Source organism: Phyllostomus discolor, chromosome 4 (assembly GCF_004126475.2).
Source record: "Phyllostomus discolor isolate MPI-MPIP mPhyDis1 chromosome 4, mPhyDis1.pri.v3, whole genome shotgun sequence".
Lineage (NCBI taxonomy): Eukaryota > Metazoa > Chordata > Mammalia > Chiroptera > Phyllostomidae > Phyllostomus > Phyllostomus discolor.
Genome location: NC_040906.2, coordinates 4,331,483 through 4,343,965, shown reverse-complemented (window position 1 = coordinate 4,343,965; position 12,483 = coordinate 4,331,483). Strand labels below are relative to the sequence as shown.

At 48.9% G+C, this 12,483-nt stretch overlaps 1 protein-coding gene across 7 annotated transcripts in view; it reads left to right on the top strand.

Moving 5' to 3' along the window:
* GIGYF2 (GRB10 interacting GYF protein 2) overlaps positions 1–12,483 on the top strand; it is a 109,718-nt gene that overhangs the window by 80,304 nt on the left and 16,931 nt on the right. For all 7 annotated transcript variants that reach the window (XM_036022695.1, XM_028511013.2, XM_028511012.2 and 4 more), the window contains 6 exons: positions 567–674; positions 1,675–1,775; positions 3,753–3,853; positions 5,752–5,913; positions 7,054–7,212; positions 8,302–8,538. In XM_036022695.1, the coding sequence (XP_035878588.1) occupies positions 567–674; positions 1,675–1,775; positions 3,753–3,853; positions 5,752–5,913; positions 7,054–7,212; positions 8,302–8,538 (868 nt within the window). The remainder of the gene's footprint in view (positions 1–566; positions 675–1,674; positions 1,776–3,752; positions 3,854–5,751; positions 5,914–7,053; positions 7,213–8,301; positions 8,539–12,483) is intronic.

The window sequence follows — 12,483 nt, the reverse complement described above, 5'->3', positions numbered from 1 at the left end:
AACCTAAAATTTTCTAAGCTGAAACAAATTAGAGAATATTTATATAGGTGATTTATTTTTGCAAAGGGTGCTTAATGTAGAAACAGCTATTTAAATCTTTTAAAAATATTTATGTTTAGAGGGGAAGGGAGGGAGACAGGGAGAGAAACATCATCGATTGGCCGCCTCTTGGCTGCTGCTAGCATGCTCCCAGCTGGGCATCAGGCCCTCAACCTGGGCACCAGCCCGGCAGCCCCTCAGTTGGCAGGCTGGCGTTCAGTCCACGGAGGCACACCAGTCAGGACTGAATCTATTTGAGTTTTAACTTGTTTTCTGATATAAGGCTATTATCTTGAAGGAATTAGCCAATATTTGATATTTTGCAATTTTTTTCCCTTTCAGAAGCATGTCATTTATAGGTTTGGTTCTTTATAGAATGAAGTATGTGTGACTATTATTCTCATGAAAAATCATAAAAATATATTTGATAGCTATTTCTGATGGTGTTTTGGGGGAATGGTAGATTGGACCACATCCCTCCTTCTCAATGTGAATAGACAGGTTACATTTTATTTTACTTTCTGAAGACAACAGTATGCACAGGTTTTGGCTCAGCAGCAGAAAGCAGCCCTGTCTTCCCAGCAGCAGCAGCAGTTGACACTCCTCCTGCAACAATTCCAGGCGCTGAAGATGAGGTTGGTGGTCATTCCATGATGCCTCAGTGTGTGTGTGTGTGTGTGTGTGTGTGTGTGTGAGAGAGAGAGAGAGAGAGAGAGGGAGAGAGAGGGAGGGAGGGAGGGAGGGGAAGTATTGGTATGTGTGAACTCAGGTATCAAAATACCCACACACAACAGAAAACTGGGGTGTTGTGTGTAAAAACAGAGTAAGTTTTAAAAAAAGTAATTAGGCTGTAGGTAAAATATTTATTTGGTCTTTTTACTCAGAGGATAAATTTGGAATGATAACCAAAGAGTAACACTTGAGAATCAGCGTCATCTGGTGGAACCAGCAACCAAAAAAGTTGTGGTCTGGAAGTTTAATCTTGTTTTCACCTGTGCTGGCTATCTCAAGGAAGATGCTAACAATGCCACACAAAGTTATAATTTTCCAGAACCCAAAAGCTATTAAAGTAGCTCAGAGGGAAAGAAAATTATACTTAAAAGTGTTCAATTTCTGCTGTTTCAGATTATCATTCAGGGTAGTATTTATTTTATCTTTTGCAAAGATACCAGTCAGTGCTCTTAAAAACTTTATTGTCCAGTTTAACTAGAACCTTTTACATTTCTCTTTTGAGCCATACCCCATCCTGCTAGATGGTAATGTCTCCATTTTACAGATGGGCAAACCAGGACTCTGAAGGCTAAGAGCTAAAATGCAGACCTTTTGGTTTATAGTCCATGGGGTTTTTTCTGTATAACATACATCTGTGATGTATGGAGATGTTCCGGATTTTTTAAGATCCAGAACGTCTGGATACTCATACTTGGAAACCAGTGAGTGCCAGTACCTTGAAGAGTCGGAGTGGGATTATTGCGCCGCTCTGTTCCTCTCCTAAATGCTTTGGTAGTGTTACAATTAAAAGCAATGGAGTTTTCTAGCCAGGTGACCTGGAAAACCTACAGATACTCTAAAAGTTCCTCTTTACTTTTGCAAATGGCAGCAACAAGTTAATTTTTTCTTATTTTCCTTTTGCAGACTATCTGATCAGAACGTCATTTCCTCAGTGACTAGATCCATGTCGGTGCCAGACACGGGGTCTATCTGGGAGCCGCAGCCGGCAGCCGCGCAGCCTGCAGGTGTGGACTCAGGCCAGCCCTTCGGCAGAACGGACCCCGGACCCGACAGAGGGCCGGCGGTACTGAAAATAGACTGTTACGGATTCGCTACAAGTTGTTTAATAGATACATTTCTTGAATTTGAAGTCAGCCTCTCTTTTTTTATGTTGCCCTGTCCAGTGTGGAAAGGTTTTTTTATTTTTTAAGATTTTATTTATTTTATTTTTTGAGAGAGGGAAGGGAGGAATAGAGAGAGAGGGAGAGAGAGAGAGAGAGAAACATCAATGTGCGGTTGCTGGGGGCCGTGGCCTGCAACCCAGGCATGTGACCTGACTGGGCATCGAACCTGCGATGCTTTGGTTCGCAGCCTGTGCTCAGTCCACTGGGAAAGGTCTTTTAAATTGTTTTTTTTTTTCTCCCTCTTCTGCCAGAGTGAAAAATACATTTAGCAAAAACATAAGTAATGATGGTCTATTTCTCTGAGTCAGGGGTTGACATATAGCCCAACACTGCAGGTACCCAGAAATTTTGGGAAGAAAAAAAGCCTGCTTTGAAGTGAACATCTTGCCTCATTCTCTAGGGGTGTTTTGTTTTGTTTTTTCCATTATATTAGAACATTTGGGGCTGGGATTTTTAAAGCCTCTGTTGGTGGAGCACTTCTGTTTCTGAAGACCTGATGCCTGCAGAGGGCGTGGTTGGAGCCATGGACAGTTCTTGGGAGAGGTTACAGTGTGTGTATTAAAAATTCTCAGGAACCGTGCACATTGGTGGATTTTTCCTTTTTTTTTTTTAATTGCTGAATTGTACACTTGTAAGATTTTATTTACTTACTTGTATAGAGAGGGAGACAAACAGCAGTATAGAAGAGATACATTGATTGGTTGCCTCTCACTAGCTCCCAACTGGGGACCTGGCCCGCACCCGGACATGTGCCCTGATTGGAAATCAGACCGGCGACTTTCTGGTTCACAGGCCAGCCCTCAGTCCACTGAGCCACACCAGCCAGGGCAGATGGATTTTTCTTAGGGCCATTGAGCTATTCAGGCTATAGTTCCCTGACTAATGTTGACCCTGGGGACTGTGGTTATCCTCCCTCATCAACCTCCCGCGCTGTATGTTTTCTTGGTAGCTTTGTGCATGACGCAGTCAGGGCTCTTTATGAAAACGCCATGGTTCTGCGTAGACCGTGATGTGTGGCCCACACGCAGACTAGGACAGGAGCGCAGGCAGCAGAGAACGCAGAAAGCGGCGTCAGCAGGCCTTGCCGGCGACGGGAAAGCAGACTCAGAGGCCTTTTCCTGTTGGTTGACTTCCACGTCTGGCCGTCTCAGGCTGGCCGGACCCGGTGTCCTTTGTGAGACCTGTGCAGCCTTTCCGGAGGCCTCCTCAGCTCCAGTGTACTTCTTTCTTTTCTCTCTCTCTTCCTCTTATCAAAGTGAAATTCATGTAACACAAAATTAACCCGTTCTTAAATGAACAGTTCAGTGGCATTTAATACATTCACAGTATTGTGCAGCCACTGAGTTTTCTCTGGTTCCACAGCTATGCAGCTCTTCAGTCCCATTCTCCACCTGGTGCAGTGAGAGGCGGTGAGTCCACAGTGAAATCCCGTGGACTTTGGGGTCCGATGCAGTGGCTAGGGTTTAAGTCCTAGCGTGGCCACATGCTTGCCCCATGTCTTTGGGAATGTTACAGAACCACCTCTGACCCTTAGGCTTGCTCGTGTGTAAAAATGGAGGATGTGAATAGATATCTTACAGGGCTTTTGGAGGGTGAGATTAGTTCCTCAATAAATGTCTGGTACTTTCCCTCTGGGTGTGTTGAAGGATGATGTAAATTAGAGCCCACGGGCAGTTCAGGTGACTCCGAAACAGAACAGACATACACGATGGAGCTCATGTGGGGATAGACAGACAGCTGTCTTTGTTATGCTCGTGGATATGTGACCCTGCGTGTGAGCTCTGACACCCCTCACTTTTTTCCGTTGTTGTCTTACAGTTTGGGAAGGTGGTAGCGTGTGGGATCTTCCCCTGGATACCACGACTCCGGGACCTGCCCTGGAGCAGCTTCAGCAGATGGAGAAGGCCAAAGCTGCCAAGGTCTGAAAGCCATTCTCCCTAGCCATGCATCCTTTCCTGCCGTAGGACACACAGGCATCTGGTTGTTGATGTCTGTATCTCTAGCTAGCTGTACTTTTCCTCCCTTTCAGTTTATTGCTACTCAGCTGGTATAAGCACATTTATATTCTATGAATATATCCCTAAAAAGACCTTGAACAGAATAAAACTTAAAGTTTAAGTGAAATCAAATTAAATTAAAAGTGATTGGTTGGCTGACACATTAATGATCATGGTCATGTGTATATTTTAGTTACATTATTCATGGTAGAAATACTTGTTAACATGTACTAAGACCATAAGAAAATATCCGCTACATGGCTTATTAGACCTTTGGTTTGCAGCTTGCGTTGCCACCTGGAATCTTTGTAGTGGTGTTTGTTTACATTTCCTGGTGTCCCCAGGCACACAGCTGAGAAGCTTGACATTACCATCAGGGCCCGTGCCCCATGCCAGTCTTCTGCAGGAACTGGAGCCTTGAACTTTGGTCTTAGTGCTTGACAGAAGAGCATGTCTGCCAGCACTTGGTGTCGCTTAACGATTTCTCGGTTCTCGTGCCTCTGAGAGACTTGTTCCCGTTTTGTGTGTAATGCAGTCTTATCCTCGGAGCTTGCGGCAGTGTCCGTAGAGTGCCCAGAGTGGGAAGCACTCATGGTGGGGTCTGTCTGCAGAGAAGAGAGATCATAATTCAAACGATTTTTGAACGTGTTCTGGTTCCCCAGTCCTTTGTGCTGGGAATGCATAGGTGATGAAATGCAGGAACTTGCAGTCACACACACGTGTGTGCGTGTTGGGGGTGGGGAATGACACGCAGACAAGCAGGACAAGAAGGCACGTGGGCTGGCTGCCTAGTTGGAGAGGTGGGAATCGGGAACTGGTGGCACTTTCTACGGACAGTGATATCTGAGTTAACTTTCACTTGAAGGGCAGTAGGATTTAACCCAGTTGAAGGGCTTTGGGTTGACAGATTAGGAAGAAGTAAAATTGAAATTGCAGCTGAAGGAAACAGCATGTGTAAAGACTCAGAAATGCAGGAGGACATACTGGCAGAGGCAACAGCTGGGGGCTGTGGTCTGGCCAGGGTCCTCGGCGCGAGTGAGGAGCAAGTGATGTGAGAGGGCACTCGGGGAGAGGGGGCAGGCCGGCCCCGCGAGCCCCGTCCGTGCCGAGCTAAAGCGGGGTTCGTCTTCTGGGTGAGGGCGGTGTAGATGTGAGCCCGGGTGCGATTTTTCCTTGGTGGAGGTTAGCTGTGGAGCTGGGGAACGTGGGCACGACTGGATTATTCTGGGGAACCAGAGAAGACACCCGCAGGAATGTGGGTGAGAAAACGAGGGCCTCAGCTGTGCTCGTGGCAGCAGCACTGCAGACTGGGTGCTGCGTTGGACTGCCCTTCCGGAACTGCAAGTGATGGAGTTTGTCAAGTGGTTCGTCTTCAAATTTTAAAGAATTACACAATTTTTCATACCACTGGCTTTACAAAATTGCTGTTGTAATACGGTAGTCACATTGTTAGGTTTTTGATCAGAAAATCTTTTTGTGGGAATGAGCAAAGGAATGACCACCCCCAATCCCACAAAATTCTGGTGTTACTCTTCCTCACGGCTGCTTTCTCTTCTGCCTCTAGGAAATGTGGTGCGGTGGCAGCTTAGGGCAAGGAGGTAGGGAAAAGTGGGGTGAGAGTGCATTCAGTTAGAAGAGCACGGAACGGTTCTGATCGCTGGGGCAGAGGTGAGCTGAGAGCTCTCACAGAGTGGGTTTCCTCGGCCACTGGCAGTGGAGGTGCCTGCACGCATCCTGGCCGCTCCCCGCAGCGCTGGCCAGGGAGGCCGGAGTGCCCGTGCGTGGCTGCAGGTTTCTAAGAGTGCTGTCTCTATTCACAGCTAGAGCAGGAGAGAAGGGAGGCAGAAATGAGAGCGAAACGGGAAGAGGAAGAGCGAAAGAGGCAAGAAGAGCTCCGGAGACAGCAGGAGGAGATTCTTCGGAGACAGCAGGAGGAAGAAAGGAAGAGGCTGGAGGAAGAAGAGCTTGCCCGAAGGAAACAGGTACCTCCCTCTGAGAACTCTGACCTCGGGATTGGTGCTGAGGGAGGGCCTCAGGGCAGCGCGCTCGCTCGCTCCCGTCATCTCACGGCCGCAGCTCTCCGCGAGAAGGTTTATCCAAGGTCAGCAGCAGGATTGGGTCTGGGGCCTTAGAAGACTCGCCTCCCTTTTAGGGAGAGTGTCTTGTCCATTAACACCCCTTGGAGGAGTAGTCTTCAGTCCTGGTGAAACATTGGAATTGATTTCTTTTGCATATTTTCTAGGGTTTTATAAACCAGTTAGATTTCGGAAGTAACCGAGTCTTTGCCGAAAGTATTTGTCATCAGCGATGTTGAAGTTTTTAATGAATTTTGGCCAGTTGTATTTTGGGGGGTGGGGGGCATGCATGTCCTTGGGACTTTTTCTACTGGGATTTTAAGAGGTCTCCATGGAAACACCCGTCTCTGTAATAGCCCCAGAGTCTAGCCTTCGCCTCCCATTTCCCACTCCGTGTCCGCCACGGGAGCCCCTCTGTGAGGGACGAGAGGGTCCCTGCGGGGGTGGGGCTGCTGATAGGCTTAGAGCCCCACTGCTGAGAGTCTTAGGCCGTCAGGGCTCTAACACGTCTTGCACTAAGGGAACCCGTTTAATTCTGCGGCGTTCAGTATTTCCTAAATTATTGTGACAACAGGACCCTTTTCTGTATACTCAGTGTCTGGGGGACTTCTGTTCTGGGACACAGCTTGACTCGGCGCTCCTGACTGGAGAGCTCACTTCCACCTCATCAGACACTTCTGGCAGCTGTGTCAATGGGGCCCGTCTACACCTTGGGTTACCGGCTGATTGAAAAACAGGGCTGATGGTCCCAGTGGAGGAACCAAAGCCCGAGTCCTAATGTGGCCTTTCTAGGGGTAACCAGTGAATGTAGCTAATGTAGAAACCAGGGCAGACTTCGCAGTATGACACTTTATATTTTAAATACAAATTATTTTAACTCTTAATGTGTCTACTCGACGTACATACATACTTTTAATTCCGTGTACTTTTTACTGTTAACAGAGTCTTACTGGCACATAGCCTGTTCCTCTTCACATTGTGATGTAGTGTAGTAACTGAGACCCAGAGTTTCCCTCGGTGTGCCCCCACGCACCCCTTTTCACACAGGAGGAGGCCCTGCGACGCCAGAGGGAGCAGGAGATGGCGCTGAGGCGACAGCGCGAAGAGGAGGAAAGGCAGCAGCAGGAGGAGGCGCTCAGGAGACTGGAGGAGAGGAGAAGGGAGGAGGAGGAGAGGCGGAAGCAGGAGGAGCTGTTACGCAAGCAGGTGACGGATGGGTTACTCTTCTCATTGCCATTTGAAGCTGGGAATTAGAGATGAAGACAGTGTTCAGAGAGCCTGTCTCTCTCAGGTTGCCAAAAATGACCGAGAGAGACCTAAATGACCAAGAGACACTGGATCTTCTTACTTCTGTAATAACTGTCCCACGTGTGTAATTATAAAAGCTGGAGAAAATACCAAAAAAGTAAAAGAAACAAAAACAGACCATCAGTGAGAAATCTGAAGAAGACATACCCTTAAAAAAACAATTATGAGATCTGCAAGGTGACAGCTTTTGCCTGAGGGTAGCCTGCAGTTCACTCTTCTAAAATGTACAGTTCAGAGCCTGGCCCGTGGGGCTCAGTCGTTCCATAAACTGACAGGTTGCAGGTCCCATTTTTGATCTGCCTGGGTCCAGACTCACTTCCTGGTCGGGGTGTGTATGAGAGGCACCGATCGATGTTTCTCTCGCATTGCTATTTCTCCCCACCTCTCAACCTCCCTTCCCTTCTCTCTAAAATCAATACACATGTCCTCAGGTGAGAATTTTAAAACATTAGAATGTACAATTCAGTGCTGTTTAATACCATCACGACATCGTGCAACAGTAAGCACTGATTCTAGTCCAGCTGTGCCACTCTGCCGTGACAGGCAGCCAGAGAGGTGGAGGGTGGGTTGAGGAGAGTTCTTCCGAGGGACCCGTGGGCCCCCAGGGGTGCGAGCCAGGGACTCAGTAAAGGGATCTTGTAAAGTTGCTTTGGTTCCAGCCCTGGCAGCCCCATGCCTCCGTGTTGGGGCAGTTTCTGGAGACTTCCCTGCTGTTGGCGGTGGTCCCCTGGAGATCAGTGCTTACCACACATGTTCAAAGTGACATTCTTTTTATGTAGAAATTAGCAAATCGGTGACAAGTTTATCCTGTAAGCATGGTAGGCCTTTGTGGCTGCTGTAAATATATTATAAAAGAAAATTTACCTCTACCTCATACCATCATCAACAAAGTTTTGCCTTTGTCACTTCAATAGTGACTCAAATTTGAAAAAAACAACATATAATTGAAGTTTATGTATATTCTCCTTTATTTTTCCTTCTGGGAAGGAAGAGGAGGCTGCAAAATGGGCCCGGGAAGAAGAAGAGGCCCAGCGTCGAATAGAGGAGAACCGGCTGCGGATGGAAGAGGAGGCAGCTAGACTCCGGCAGGAGGAGGAGGAGCGGAAGAGGAAGGAGCTGGACCTGCAGCGGCACAAGGAGCTGATGCGCCAGCGGCAGCAGCAGCAGGAGGCTCTGCGGAGGCTGCAGCAGCAGCAGCAGCAGCAGCAGCTGGCACAGATGAAGGTAAAGCCTGCGCGCCGGCTGCGGAGTCGCGTGTTAATGTGTCAGGTGGATGCTGGCAGTCACGCGGTGTGCTTTCTTCGGCGTTGCGGTTACTGCTGTGCGTTTTTGATCAGCAAAACAGAATATGAGGCGTGTACTTGCATTAGGCCTTTAAACAGGAGAGGAGTAAATAAAAGGATAGGACACAAGCAGTGCTGCAGGCAGAACGAAGGAACTCTCTTTGGCATAAATTGAGTGCAACTCAGTAAACACTGGAGTGCCTGCTCCAGGGGCTCAGCAATGCTGAGACGAAGGTAAATGAGAGAAGGCACCTGCCCTCAGGGAGCTCCCAGCCTTATTCAAGCGAGAGACAAACATTTGGGTGTATGAATAGGGGCCATCACCCAGGGCTTGAAATGCAGCTGACCGTGGGAATGGGGGCGCATTGTAAGTTAGATCCAAGTGCTATATGCGAAGTGCTGTATGAGCATTCAGAGCATTATTTGAGATAGTAGCAAGTAAAGACAGGGGGACCAGTGCAGTGTGGTGGTGGTGGTGGTGAGAGTGACCAGCAGTGGCCGGCAGGACAGGAACTGCTGATAGTAGTCAGCAGGACTTGGTGACTCGACCTGAGGGGCCGTGCGGAAGCCTGGGTGGCTGGCGGGTGGTCAGTCGTCCGTGACTGGGACAGCGGTGGAACTGTTGAGGAGGCCGCTCGGAGTGATTGGGAAGGGGGAAACAGGCTTGTGGCAGGGTCTGCAGAGCTCTACATGGGGTCCCCCGTCTTTAAGGGGCTCCCAGGATAGGCACATGGCAGGAGATTAGAATGCAGTGTGGCAGAGACCGGTGGCCTTAGGCATTATTTATTTGTTTTGTGACGGGCCGGATGAGTTCCCTGCCGTCCCCCTCTCCTGCTCCCTTCAGTGCGAAGCCTCTGCAGCGGCCCTTCTGGGGGTGCTGCACTGGGGGTGCCCACTCTCTCTGGGAGGCATTGTGCGGACACGCTGCCCTTTGATTACCTCCCCCAGCAGCTGGTCAGCCCCACTCAGTGCCCGTGGAATTGCTCTGTTTTCAGAAGTGCCCTGGGGCACAAAATGCTTCAGCCTGATTCGTACAGATCTGATCAAATTCTGGCTGCTTTGACGAGTTGCTTCTTGAGGTCAGTGTCTGAGGTTGGTTCGGACCCCAGGAGGGCTTCTTCAGCTCTTCCCCTTGGTCTTCTGAGACCAAGTCGTAGCCAGCAGTTCCAGTTCAGCCTGTGTCTGCAGCGAATCCGCCCATCTCCCGGTTGCTGTTCGCACCGTCCTTCATTGTTTGTTTTTCCGTCGAAGGTGCTCTTGGGTTCGAGCTCATCTTTCTCCACACTATTGCAATGAAGTCAGTTCCTTTGGGAAGAGCTCTCCCTATTCCGGTGTGTTCCTCCCACCTCCACTCCCAGTCAGAAATCTCTGAGTCACACACAGCTATGGGGCTGGGAACAGTGGTGTGCTCTTCTCTGAGTGGTGACGCTGTGCTTTAGGAGTTGAGCCCCGGGGGGAGGGGCAGTAGTCTCGGGTCTTTTTGGTTTGCCTTTCCTGGTGGCTCGCTGGCCTTTCCAGCCGTGGCAGAGGCAGGCAGTCAGTAGTTTCCATTTCACAAGGAGAGGGAGGCAAAAGAAGGGGTCCCCATCTCTCAGCTGTATTCTCTTGTAACTTGGCCTCGGCATCAGGGAGCTGGAGTCAGGTGCGAAGTGCTGATGTACTTTTCTGGGAGCCAGCCATGCACTGGCCCCCGGGGGGCAGGGGGAGGCCCGTGTTCCTGGCTGTGCTCAGCGGGCACGGAGTTGCTGTCTGGCTGGGCCTAGGCGTTGGGAGACAGTAGTCTCGGTACAAGCACCACAGACTCTGTTCTTACCTGTTTTAGCAGATTTTCTTGAGACAGTGTTTCGTTAGCTGTATTCTTTTGGGAGCATTTCCAGAATCTTTAAATGATTTTTAAAAAATAATTTTTAGCTCTGGTTGGTGAAGCTCGGTGGATTGAGTGCTGGTCTTCAAGATGAGGGGTCTCAGGTTTGATTCCCAGTCAGGGCACATGCCTGGGCTGTGGGTGAATCTCTCGCACGTTGATGTTTCCTCTCCCTGTCTTTCTCCCTCCCTTATTCTGTTTCTAAAAAATAAAGAAATAAAAATTTTAAAAATTATTTTCACCAGTTTTGCTGGAGAGTGGGTCCATGTGCTCCTCATTTTGCCATACTAGATATGAACACAATCATTTTTTATATTAAAAATACTGTTGAGGCCCTGGCTGGTGTGGCTCAGTGGATTGAGTGCCAGCCTGTGAACCAAAGGGTCGCTGGTTTGATTCCCAGTCAGGGCACATGCCTGGGTTGCAGGATATGTCCCCAGTCGGGGGCATGAGAGAGGTAACCACACATTGATGTTTCTCTTTCTCTCTCTCTCCCTCTTTTCCTCCCTCTCTAAAAATAAATAAATAAAATCTTTTAAAAAATAGTGTTGAAAGTGAGATAGCAGTGTCAGGGCAGAAAAAGTAAGTTAAAAAAATATCAATGATCTTTTAGGTGTCACAAAATGTGCCCGATTCCCCACTGTTTTCTGTGGATCTGGGAGGGAGTTGTTCTGAGAAGCATGGTTAATAAATGCAGTTCTGGGGGCTGCACAGGATGCCGGTCGGACTGGAAAACGTCCTGAAGTAATGTTGATGGAGTGATGGGACACGACTCCCTGTGCACAGATGAGATGTAAGGAAGCCGACAGCTGTCTGTGGACACCCGTGGGAAGGCCTAGGTTTGTTCGGCGTGACTCCAGAGAGCAGCCCTGGGGGTCGTGAGCGGCAGGTGCGGTGGAGTGTGCTCTGCCCCTGCAGCGGGAAGGGGCTCGGGGCTGCCTGAAAGGGAGATGGGCCGCTTCGGGGGCTGCGCCTGCGCGTCTCTTCCCGGCCTAGGTCCTGTGGAAGGCGACGGGGTGTGGGCTGACACGTGCACTGGGTTGTATTGTGTTTTACTTATTCATTTTAATTTTTATTTACCAATTTGAGAGAGCAAAGGAGGAAGGGGGGAGACGGAGACAGCAAATTGTTCCACTTACTTATGTATTCATTGTTTGATTTTTGTATGTGCCCCAACAGGAGACTGAACGTGCAGTCTTGGCGTGTAGTATCGGGATGATGCTCTAACCAACTGAGCTACCCCGCCAGGGCCTCCACTGGGATTTGAGACATCAGTGGTTACTGGCTGATTGTCTGCATCAGAATTACAAAGTATGCAAATTTTCTGGTCTCACCTCTGGCTCTTCTGCTTCTTCAGGTGTGGGGCCAGGGCCTCCACATTTTTACAAGTCCTCCCAGGCAATGCTGCCAGGTTTGAGATGTGCCTGATTTGATCTTGATTCAAAAAAGAGTGTGTTTGTGCTCAACTTTGCTTACCTAGTCCCCCATCTTTCTTGGTTTCCCTCTATACCCCTCCCCACCAGTACAGGTGCTTTTTTTTTTAAAATCCTCACCTGAGGATATGTGTACTGATTCTAGAGAGAGAGGAGGGGAAAATGAGAGAGAGAAAGAAAGAGGAAAATATCGGTGTGAGAGAAGCATCCATAGGTCGTCTCCAGCACGTGCCCTGACCGGGATGGAACCTCCCATTCCTTGGTGCACGGGACAACGTTCCAACCCACTGAGCCACCTGGCCAGGGCAGCACAGGTGTGTTTGGAGAGAAACGCCCCTATTACCTGTCACGTTGGCCAAAAACTGTTACGGGTTGATTCACTGTGTTCAGTTGTGTGGAGGGTGCTCATGTGGAGAGCTGTTTGGTAGTATCAGTGACAGTCGGAACTGTCTACACCCTTATCCTGTCTGTTCCTACTTGAGAGTTTTCTCCTCTAAAGCCATGGTTTCGGGGCTGTTGGGACATTGTGTTTATTTTGATCCATGTTCTTGTATTATTTTTATTAAACGTTCTAAGGAGTTTGATTTGT